Here is an 11,673-nt window from a genome sequence, read left to right as displayed (position 1 = left end):
TCCTTTTGGTTGCAGAGGAAAATTTTCAAAAGGAGAAAAGAAACCGCCTACTTTTTGAACAGGTGGGAAATCATTGTAATTGAATGTTCAATACACGTATGGGGAATTTATACCATTTAAGGCGAAAAACGAGCTTAAAAACTTCATATGGTTAAGAGGAAATTTAATTTTCAAATAATTATTTATTGGTACATATATGGCAAAACTTATTCCGTCCACATATATGTTAAATCAATTGACCAATGTCATATTCAGAGAAGGAGGGGAATAAAACTCAAATATTTGACCAATAGTAATACCATTTCGAGAAAAAAAAAGTATCACTGTGTCTATACATACATGCAAAAAAAAAAACTTAAAAAAAAAACTATAGAAAAAAAACTTTACAAGTAATTTTAAAAAATGTATAAATAATATATATACGACCTTTCTTTAAAATTGGACTCCATTTGCATTTGCAACTCATAATCAAACAACCAAACCCAGATCGTAAGGATTTTAACTGACTACCGTATAACGGGTATTTTCTGCGGTTGTCCAATTTTTGCGGAATTTTGCGGATAGGACAAATCCGCAAAAATTACAAAACGATGTCTGAATGAGGAATTAAAAAAATGTGGAACTAAAAACTGTCTTGGTACGAAAAGATTTACGTTGATGTTTAGAAAATTGATGGATTTTTACTTTCAACTTTGAACCCCACCCCACCCCCCCCACCCCACCCCCCAAATCAATATAACCTGAAAATTGTAGCCTGTGTTGGTTTGTACTTAAAACAAAGGAAGAGGAAGGCAGCACTTAAACTGGAAAATTTGCAACAGCAATCAACCGAATGATTCTTCGTTCAGTTGTGGCACGTTTTGTTGCAGTTGGACTTAAATTGCACGTTGAAAGAATTTCATAGAAATTGCTATTTAAAGGCAACACCATTCATCAAAATTCGATACACAGAATCAAGAATCAGCATAGTCTACTCACTTAAAGGGTTTATTGAAACCGCACTAACACTGTAGGGGGATTAGCATTTGAAAGATTTTCACTGAAATTTCTGTTTTACTAACCCTGGCAAAACTGTTCATGGAAATCAAACACCGATAAAAAGAATTATGTATGTTAGTGTAGCAGGCCGTAGGAAGCAATTTTAGTTTCGGAGGGGCACATCCATACATTTTCGGTAGGGGGGCACTGTCAACTACCAGATCTATATTCCTTGACAATTAAGCAAAAAAAGGTCATGAGACGTTATTATTGAGGGGGTATAAGAATATAGTAGCTATGTTTTCTATAGTATTCTATATACCGGCAAAATTATTGGGGGAGGGAGCACGGCCCTACCGTGCCCCCCCCCCCCCCCGGTTCCTACAGCCATGTGTAGCCTACTTACTGATTTCGGATTAAAACTGTAGGAGGAGTAGCGTTTTGAAAGAATTTCATAAATAACCATGACAACACCTTTCACTAGCTGCAATAATGTAGCCCTCTCCAATTTTTTTTTTTTTTTTTTAATTTTTTTTTTTTGGGAGAGGGCTACAACTCCTTAGGATCTCCGTAATGGTGCAAGTGCGGGAGTGATTCACTACCGCACAGATTTCGGCTCAAATTATCAGTAAGTGGGTATTTTATTAACATATCTTACCTGAACTCATAAAATGTAGTTATGCAGGACATGAATTGATCCAAAAATATACAGAACAATCCGTATATCGGTTATTTTTCGTGTATGTCAACATCACAACTTGAATTTATCCGCCATGTTTACTGACCTTGATCGATTTTATTTTGGGACAACCAATGAGAATTTGGGATCTAGGGGAGCGGATCTGTATGGAATTCCTTTATTATAAGCATAAATATCACTGTTTATGATAAAAAAATCACGTGGAATGCTTTTATTTATCGATGTTTAGTTATATCATACTACACAAACATTTATCAACACCGACATTTACATTATCAAGTGATTCTAAATTTCAAGCCCAAGTCTCAGTACATCACGCGAGAACTGTCATGGCTGCTGAGGTGAACGACTGGAAAACACGCAGATTTATTTTACTTGGTTTTCGCGTATAAAGGGCTATGATGTTGATAGTGAATAAAAATTCCGTCTTATTGGAAGTAAGTTGAATGCAAAAACAATTTATTTTGCCTGCAGTCGCCCGTATCTAAAAAATATATTTGCACCATTACGGAGATGCAGTGGAATTGTAGCCCTCTCCTGAAAATATCAGATTAAAAAAATCGGAGAGGGCTACATTATTGCAGCTACACCTTTCACCAAAACGAAAAAGAGAATAAAAAATTGATGTATATTAATGTAGTTTACTTGAGAATAATTATATTGAAATCTGCCCTAAACTGTAGAAAATTATGTTTTTAGTAACCATTTCTTTCGTAAAAATCAAAAACTGATATACAGAATTATGTATCTTTGTAAAGTCTTCCTCTGTACAAATTCTTACTGAAATATGGCTAAATTTTTGGAAGTAGCATTTTGAAAGAATTTCTCAGAAATTGCTATTTTTAGTAACCACGACAACACTGTTTATACAAAATTTAGTAAAGTCTACTTGTGTACAAAGTCTTACTGAAATCGGACCAAAACAGGAGGAGGAGTAGCTTTGACAAATCGTTTACAGACGGTAGATACCTTACTAATATATAAGCTCTTCTGGCCTCAAGAAACCATAAATTGAGAACAAACGTCAAAATTGATAATAAACAAGAAGTCTCTGACAAGACTGTAGCTCTACATTTTTACCTCTACTGGTCAGAGACCAGAAGAGTTTATGCCATAGCAAGGTGTCCGTCCATCTGTATGTAAACAATTTTTCAAAATGCTACTCATCCTAAAGCTTTAGTCTGATTTCAATATAACTTGGCACACAAGTAGACTTTACTAAGGTTCATAATTCTGTATATCGGTTTCTGATTTCGATGAATGGTGTTGCCATGGTTACTAAAAATAGAAATTTCCGTGAAATACATTCAAATCGCTACTCCTCCTATAGTTTTGGTCGGATTTCAATATAACTTGGCACACAAGTAGACTACACTAAGATACATGTTTTATATTGATTTTTGATTTTGACGAAGTGTTGCCATCGTTACGAAAAATAGAAATTTCACTGAAATACTTTCAAAACGCTATTCCTTCAGTTTTGGTCCGATTTAAGTACAACTTGGCACACAAGTAAACTACTCTATGATACATAATTCTGTGTTTTTTGTTTCTGATTTCGATGAATGGTGTTGCCATGGTTACTAAAATCGAAATTTCTGTAAAATTCTTTTAAAAGGCTACTCCTCCTACAGTTTTACTCTTATTGAAATAAATCTTGCCACAAAAAGAGACTAAACCAAGGATCATTATTCTATTCCAAGTGCTACTTTTCTCTTCCTTTGTTATAAGTTCAAACCAGTAGAGCTACGGTCTCATCAGAAACTCCTGGTTATACTTAAAACAAAGAAGAGAAAATAAGCACTTGACTTAAAACTATAGCAACAGCAATAAACAAATAATGATCCTTTGATCAGTCTCTTTTTGTGGTAAGTTTGATTGAAATCTGACTTAAACTGAAGCCTTTTGTTTGTTTGTTTAATGTCCCTTCGAGAATTTTTCACTCATTTTGAAACACCACCACATGCCCGTGGAGGGCTGCAAATTTGGATCTGTACTCGGCACTTGTAGCCTTCAGCAGTGAGGGATCTTTTTCATGTCATTACCTACTGCGACACAGAACCTAGGTTTATACAGTCTCGTCCAAAGGATTGGTCACCTCGTCACATGCTTGATTCGAACCCGCTATGTATTTATTTATTAGGTTGTTTAACGTCCCTTTGAGAATTTTTTACTCATATTGAGATACTACCACTTGCTGGTGGAGGGTCCGCAAAACTGCGACACGGAACCTTGGTTTATATGGTTTCATCCGAAGGACTGGTCTCCGTGTCACAGAGTGGATTCGAACCCGCAACGTAATGAACAACTCCTTACTCCAATCTCTGCTCCAATCACTGCCCCAAGTGGGGGAAGAGAGGCCTTTAGAAAGAATTTCAGAGATCCTATTTCTAGTGACCATAACAACACGGTTCATCAAAATTATAAACCGAGAAATAGAATTACGTTTCTTACTGTAGACTACTTGTCACCAAGTTTTATTTGAAATCGGACCAAAATCAACAAAGCAAGAGAATTTAAAGAAAGCACTTGGAACTAAAACTATGACAACAGCAATAAATAGAATGATACTTGGTTTAGCCTCTTAGTGTGACTTTCATTGCAAGCAGACAGACAGACAATGGACACCTTACTACCACATTTATTTAGCTATTCTGCTCTCTGACCAGTAGAGCTAAAAAAAAGAATAAGGACATTTCTGTGAATGAAGAAGGAGTAAATATAATATCCAGCAAAATTAAATATTTACAATGTATTTTGATTGCAGGAATGTGTAATACTTTGTGTATTACTTATAAGGAAAACTTTTTTACATGTATCTTTTGACACATTTACTTAATTTCCTTTTAAACACCTCATACTTATTTAAAAATTTAATAAGCATCCAAGTTCTCCATTTTTTAAGCTCCAAGGAAGTTTACTATGGAAAAAAGCAAGCTTTAGAACAAATGATCAAGTGCATATTCCCACAATAAACAAACTTGTTCACTACATATCTATGCAAAGGGGAACAACTTTTAATTTCAAACTAAAAACAAAATGTGTTAAGTAGTAATTTGCAAAAAGCAATTTTTATAATTTCTTCCGACTATATTATTAAGGTAGCCAGTATTTCTTGATAAAGTTGACATATGTTGTTATTGTTGTAACATACTGTGTCTGTTATAAAAACATACTCCAATTATAATACATGTACTCAAGTTGTTCCAGTTTCAGTAATACAGGAATAGTAAAATAATGTATTCTTAGTATTTGAATGTTCAGCAGAGAAGATGTATGCTGAAGCATCAGATCTTATCTGCATGTGTTGTCTCCCGTTCGTGTTCTGTGAAAGAATGACCTTAAATTCTCACTATCCAGTGGTTTACCATTTACAATGTGACCTGAAGCAGAGCATCAGATCTGCATCCATTTATCTCTACTGGTCTGAAGAGGAGCAGCATTTGACCTTCAGGATCAAAGAACTGAGATGTCAGGGGGCACAGTGTATCCCATAATCAGAGAATTTCAGAGCCCAGGATCAAGAAGTCATTCAAGACTACATTACCCTGATATCTGCAAATTTTGAGTTTCATGTCACCGCAAATTAGCATCTTACAGATGATAATTCACTTTATACATCCAAGTCTGTTTTAGGATCCCGGGGCCTGATCTGCATCCATTTTCTCCCCTATTTTGGGTAAATGGGTCTTTGATTGGTAATGTACAGTTAATGGAGGGTCACAAAATATACATTCAGGTTGAAGTTCTCCATTAAGTAGGTACGAGTGTGTTATTTTTGAATGGCCGATACAAGAATTAGGACATCAATTCAAGGGTGCTGTCCATACTCCAGAGGAAGTTGTAACCCAACCACTGGCCCAACTGCACTCAGCCATGCAATTATATACTGTCTACAAAAAAGAAAGAAGTGAGAAAGTTAGCAATGCCTTCCTTGTGATCAGCAATTACTTTGCAGTAACAAAATATTAAAATGACAAGAACTGTGCATAGCTATCTATATCATAAAGATAAAAAATATACAAATGGACAGTGATATCTCAAATTAATATCATGGATATGTTGAAATAAGTTGAAAATCCCAACCACTTTTTTTCTTGATGCATTTAACCACAATATCTCAAATCCTCAGATATCTCAGTTTCTATCTCAGTCCCACTGAGTTTGAGATAATGTGGTTTGTATTCACTTCTATAAACCCTGGTTGTACCTTCCACTTTACCTTTTATCTGTCAAGGCCGGGATGTTTCTCATTAAATCTGCTGTATGACAAGGATGTAGGAAGTAAAATGGCCGACCAAGAAGAGGGTGTTCCTACAATCAATATTCTTTTCATAATTAAAATATTATCAAGCCATGAGCTTTTTTATGCCTGCTTTAGGTATTCACCTACTTTCAAACCTTTCATCAATGTCTAACAGAATCTTATCTCCAAATTACTAAAAAACTGAATGGGAAATCAAAATTTTTTTGTTAAAAATTATTGAATAGACCTGAAATTTCCAGGTTTTGATCATTTGACAGGGGAATTACTCTGACAAATTACACCTTTTTTTTTTTAATCTGCCTGTCACTGAAACAAAAGAGCAGAAATAAAGCTCTTTTTTCTAAATTTCAGTCAATTTTTTCGCCTACCTGCTGTGAGATGAATGTCCATCTATCCTGTGTTAATCTCTCTTTATACACCGCTGGCACCATGTCCCATATTTCCTCCAAACTCAACAGCTTTCCATCTATGGAAATTATGTCAGAAAGAGTTATCTTCTCATTAATTAAGTTAACAATCTTTTCTATATAAATGGCTGTTAAGTATTTGTAGTATCTACATTACATCATAAAGAAACTAGTGGTCATTGGGTACTTTTGTAAAACTTTCAGATGTAGCTGAAGAACTTTAGCTCTCTAGTCAGATTTGAACAGACCTGCCACGGTCAACCAATACCTGACCAGCTTCATATACTGATACAGTCATTAATACAGGAAGCTAGTGACACAGATATGGTTCTTGTATGAATGTACACTGCAGTCTTATCTAAATAAAAAAAAAGTATATAAATTACTTTGGAAATGGGCATTGAAGTACAATACTGGAACATTGTAGCTTTGGCTGTACACAATATGGAATTCATATGTGAGGACAATCTGCTCCAATTTCCCATCAGTCTGAAGTGTTGAACTGTCTTCCTCCTCTATCTGCAAGATCAAAACAAAAAAAATCAAGTTTGAGAAATAATAGAGTTATCTCTCTTCTGCATGATATGTCAAAATGAAAAAAATAATTCTGTAGCATAACTTTCAATAATTTGGTCCAGCTTTCATAATTTTACACTTTCATTTTTTTTTATTTTTATTTTGGTTAAACTTCTTCAATTTGCATCATTGCATAGATCTATTAGAGATTTTTATTTAGAGATTTAAAAATGATACTTTTTTTTTTTTTTTTTTTTTTTTTTTGAATTTGATAAAACTGAGAAATAAGACACTATATAGTATGACAATTTTACTAATACATGTAATTTGGACTTGTATATAGTGTTGCTATATATAGTTAACACAAGATGGTGACAGCCTAGCAAATTGTTGTAAAAAACACACTATGCATGTACTTTAAGTCTTTGAAATGCACAACCTTTTATATAGTGCTCACACTTTGATCTGATGTAAAATATACAGTCACTTTTTGAGAGTCAGATGTGAGTATATTTATATGTAATCACCTAATGAAAGCCCAAACTATCCATAAATTGACATCTATTCACTATTTGATTTATTTAGCACTTAATTTCTGTTAGTAAGGTGAAATATATATTTTCATATTGAACATTTATGTGTATTTTTAGGTGTAAGACCATCATATAAAAGTTTTGAAAGTGAGACATCCATTGTAATTAGTTCATGTAACTGAAGCTATGCAAATGTCAGTCTTCCACATTAATGAAAATACCGACTTTTTTTTAATACATGTATATTGTGTTAACCAATTGCATCCAAATCTTCTCTGAAAAATCATTGTGTTGTTCATGGATTAAGGGATTACTTATAATATCTTCAGATGTTTTAATTAAAGATGTTATCTTTAAAATAGTTTATGCTCATTGAATAAAATAAAGTGCAGTTTAAGTAAACTCTCTACCCTACTAAGTTAATATATAACTTCATGTGATCACCCTTAACCTCCTGATCTTTATAGAAATCTGCTCCTAGAGTCGAATCTTTATTTATACAACTTAGTTCTTCTTCCTTTTTCATAACATACTTTCCACCATCCTACAAGAAAAACAATCCTTTGTGTTTTAGTTTGTTTTTAATTCATGTTTTCATTTTCTAACAACATATTTTTTCTTTATATCTAAAGTCTAATATATTCTCTCACAATCTTGCACAATATCTTTTGGTTACGCCCCCTTCTGTCTATTCGGAGTTTACACCTGGCTTTCAAGAAGCCCGAGGAAAGCGAAAACCTTTGTGTCGGATAAAGGGATGTGCCCAGACATTGTTTGGTTTTGATGGCGCTACGCAGTGAGTATAACAAAGTTTAAGTTTATAAAACATACTTTAGCTTCTTTGACGGTCCATTTTCTGTCTAATTTATCTGATAGTGTCAAAAAGTAAATAACGCTGTCCCAAAATTCGTCTTCCGAAATTGAACCTGCCGCCATGATGGTAGGTTCGCTTACGAGGGAGGTAAAAGGAAACATCAATACACATGTCGGGTCTACGGGGTCAAACATGTGTAATCGTTTATTATTGATGTAAACATCATTTTTCTTCAGATATGATTTGTGAATTTATCATTGAAAATATATTTATGGAATTACAAACCATGTTTTATCTTTAAGAATATTTTATTTCATAAATGTGAAAATTTTTTTCGATAAAGCGCAATAAAACAAAATAGTTTTCCTAAATGTGCCTCAAGTGTAGATTGATAGTTTCTAGATCCCCATATTTATTGGGCAAAACTGCCTGGAAAGTAGGTCAGGATATATCTCTACCATTTGAAAATATTTCAAAGTTGACACGAAAGTGAATTTTGAGGCCATATTAACAGATTGAAAAAAAATCATTTGAAAGTGTTTCATTAGCGGTTATCATCTCTGCGAAGTTCTATATTAATATTAAAAATTAAATTACTAAATTTAAAGTGCATTTACAAGAAATGTGTATACAAGCTTTTTTCAAAAATTAAAATAGAAAATGAAAACTTATTGTTAATATCATTTATACCTCATTTCTGGTGAAAATATGTTAAATTTTACTTGCATTATTGGTTTTAAACGTACCATTACATAACATTTCTGTATTCAGTAACTTTTTGGAAAGAAAAAAAAATAGAAGAAATTTTAATGCATATATTTATATATAAATCGTATTCAGCAAAAGTTTTAAGGGAATATGCCTAAGGTAAGAATTGTATATATTCAGTTCTACTCCCATTCGTTTATTTTACATATAACAAACAATTTTAAAAGGTATAATTTCTTTTGTTTACATCTTCGCAGGAGAAAATATCTATAACTTGATAAATTTGGCCTCTTGCCAGCCGGTCTTTGTCGCTGTAACACACACATTTCCCAGTCTGTTGGTTTCTAGATCGCAGATTCAGCTATAATTAACGAACTAATCGTAGAACGCCTTTCTTCAGTTCTACTTGTGGTTGCTATAGTGACGGGGTCAGTGTCGTCCTTGATATGTTGACAGGTGCGTGACAGTTCAGCTCCCAGCATGTACTCGAAGGGGAAAGGATCTACGGTACCCTCGGATGCCCAAGCTCGCGAAAAGTAAGTGATTTTTATTTTTTCAGCATTTCTGGTCTTAAGAATGCAATCTGAGAGAGTAATTCTAGGGTCTGCAGCTTTTACATTGCGCATACAGGACCCGAAGCGAGTATTTTCCACCTGTGCACAAGTGATGCCCCATTCAAAATGGCTGTTCCCGTTATTAAACATACTCATGTGGTAGCATTGTAGACCATGTGGACTTCAAAACAAAGCTCTGAAGTTCATTATTGTAATGTTTTTGTGACTTTGGGTATCCCGAATTTAATCCAACAATAGCCTTTTTTATAAATAGTCTGACGAATATTCGTTATTAAACGCTGAATAGCTGATACAGTAAACATGGTCTACTTTCTCTTTTCAAAACCCTTGGCCTAAAATGAACTTGTGCATCAGCTGTTTATTCTGTATATAGCTACAGTTTAATAAAAAAATATTACAATCCAAGTTATGAAAAGAAAGAATACTACTGAATAGTTTGTTTCAAATTCGTTTTTAACATATTTGTGAAATTACTTAACCTGTTTTGTATATTTTGCAGGTTAGCACTCTATGTATATGAATATTTATTACATGTCGGAGCACAGAAAAGTGCACAGACTTTCCTATCAGAGGTAAGTATCGTAGATAAGTGTACAAATATGAAATATTAGGAACAGTTGACAGACCTGTAGATCTAATATGATTCTTGAAACATTTGAATCTCGTACATTTGACAGCATCTCTCCTTATGAAATCAATAATGTGAAAAGATTGTGTATGCACAAATTGAACTTGTTAGCTAATGAATATAATACTGACACTGTTTGTTTTTATTAGAAATTATGCAAAACCTCTAGATTCTCTAAGTTAATGTTATTTTCTTTAAACCTTAATTTATAATGATTGCTTCATGAGCAGGAATTGTACATAGTAGCAAGAATTCAGAATCTCTGGACTACTGGTGAACAAAGCTCAAACAGAAACTTTTTCAAGAAGTCTATATTATTTTAAGGAATTTAATATTTATTTATTTAATTTTTTTTTTTATCTTGAAAAAAATTGTAACTTTTGAAACATTTCTACCAGAAGCCTGATAACCTATAGATGTAAGATTTTTGTAGCCTGCAGTTTGTGTATCTAGAATAGTTGTCATGAATGAATATATATTACATTAATATTCCATACATCATGTGATTACCTACTTTTTGGGTGAAAGGTGTTTATCACGGTGTTCAAGTTAAACTAGATCCATTCTTAATGCATTAGTTAAAGGATGCTCCTCTTACGAATCTTTTCTTGGACTGTTCAAAAGCCTCAGTATTCATGTAAATAAGAAGAATGAATTCATTTTAAAAAAATGTCTTGAAGATGCATTCAGTGTATTTTCAGATAGGGTAAGGTAGTGGTTGGATTATTCACAGAATGAAATGAGTGTAGATATCAGTGTTTGCCTAGGTTCGCTGGACACTCGGACAAATGCAGTAAGAATTCGCTTGGTCTCATGACTACTGTCTGTCAATCAGGACCAAATGTCCTGTATCAGTTTAGACTTAAAGTTTTACTTTTTGTTTCTTATGGCAACAAATGACATCCACAATGTGTTAGAAATACACATGGGTGCTGTACATAACAAACATCATGATATTTCCAAACATGAAGCCAGTAGGAAACCTAGAAAATTTAAAAAGAGGACTAGACCTGCTTGATTTCCATTGTGAAACAGGTGTGATTTTAACCTGGACATTAATAAATTGACGTACTTACTTCAAGGCCATGGCAGTAATTGACCATAAGTGAAGTTCTCTACATGCTGCTCAATATTGTGTAACCACCGGACCAAGCAAATATCTACTGGATTTGTCTTTTAAACAGTATTTCTAAATTTATATATAACACTGAACAAGACCATGCTCTTTACAATGAATAAGAACTTTTTTCCTTGACTTTTAGCTCACTCAAAGCTACATGTATTGTCTCCAATATTCTAGGAAATGTCAGCATTATACAAACTTGATCAAATTGTTAGTAAAATAGTGACTTCACATTTATCTAGTTTTTTAACCTATTTTCAAAAAAAGGGGGGGGGGATGAAATTTTCTCAGGTCTGGTAGAATGGTGTTCGCCTGTTCGGTCTGGTGAATGTATACAGGTACATTGGACAAAATGAAAGTCCTTGGTGAAGAGTGTGATTCTGACATAAAGACACATATATGTCGCAGTTACTGAGACCTTTAA

At 33.6% G+C, this 11,673-nt stretch overlaps 2 protein-coding genes across 15 annotated transcripts in view; one reads left to right on the top strand and one right to left on the bottom strand.

Moving 5' to 3' along the window:
* Positions 1–4,446: 4,446 nt before the first annotated feature.
* On the bottom strand, positions 4,447–8,369 carry LOC133200184 (ubiquitin-like-conjugating enzyme ATG10). Of its 2 annotated transcripts, XM_061335982.1 has the most exons (6): positions 8,233–8,369; positions 7,853–7,945; positions 6,739–6,871; positions 6,314–6,411; positions 5,901–5,992; positions 4,447–5,571 (listed from the first exon to the last, which is right to left on the bottom strand). In XM_061335982.1, the coding sequence occupies exons 1-6, from the start codon at positions 8,335–8,337 to the stop codon at positions 5,490–5,492; spliced, it is 603 nt and encodes a 200-aa protein (XP_061191966.1). In that variant the 5' UTR covers positions 8,338–8,369; the 3' UTR covers positions 4,447–5,489. The 2 variants fall into 2 exon arrangements, with proteins under 2 accessions (XP_061191966.1, XP_061191967.1); XM_061335983.1 differs by lacking the exon at positions 7,853–7,945.
* The window catches only part of LOC133200182 (single-stranded DNA-binding protein 3-like), a 59,388-nt gene continuing 55,819 nt past the window's right edge, over positions 8,105–11,673 (top strand). For 4 of the 13 annotated variants that reach the window (XM_061335976.1, XM_061335970.1, XM_061335974.1 and 1 more), the window contains exons 1-3: positions 8,106–8,197; positions 9,380–9,459; positions 9,998–10,070. In XM_061335976.1, coding sequence (XP_061191960.1) covers positions 9,404–9,459; positions 9,998–10,070 — 129 coding nt within the window. In that variant the 5' untranslated portion in view covers positions 8,106–8,197; positions 9,380–9,403. Of the gene's footprint in view, positions 8,198–9,379; positions 9,460–9,997; positions 10,071–11,673 lie in introns of all 13 variants that reach the window. The other 9 variants (XM_061335980.1, XM_061335973.1, XM_061335978.1 and 6 more) reach the window with 4 other exon arrangements.

Source organism: Saccostrea echinata, unplaced genomic scaffold (assembly GCF_033153115.1).
Source record: "Saccostrea echinata isolate AGI-Se365-2 ecotype Australia unplaced genomic scaffold, CSIRO_AGI_Sech_v1 ptg000037l, whole genome shotgun sequence".
In the NCBI taxonomy this organism is placed as follows: Eukaryota; Metazoa; Mollusca; class Bivalvia; order Ostreida; family Ostreidae; genus Saccostrea; species Saccostrea echinata.
This window is presented reverse-complemented; position numbering and strand designations above follow the sequence as displayed.

What these genes read in the sequence shown, in the direction of transcription:
- LOC133200184 (XM_061335982.1), bottom strand. Translation starts at nt 8,337, where the DNA reads ATGGCGGCAGGTTCAATTTCGGAAGACGAATTTTGGGACAGCGTTATT. An exon ending in CTTCAATGCCCATTTCCAAA is followed by an intron (nt 6,412 to 6,738) that starts GTAATTTATATA and finishes TAATTTCCATAG; the next exon opens with ATGGAAAGCTGTTGAGTTTG. An exon ending in CCGGCCTTGACAGATAAAAG is followed by an intron (nt 5,572 to 5,900) that starts GTAAAGTGGAAG and finishes TCTTTTTTGTAG; the next exon opens with ACAGTATATAATTGCATGGC.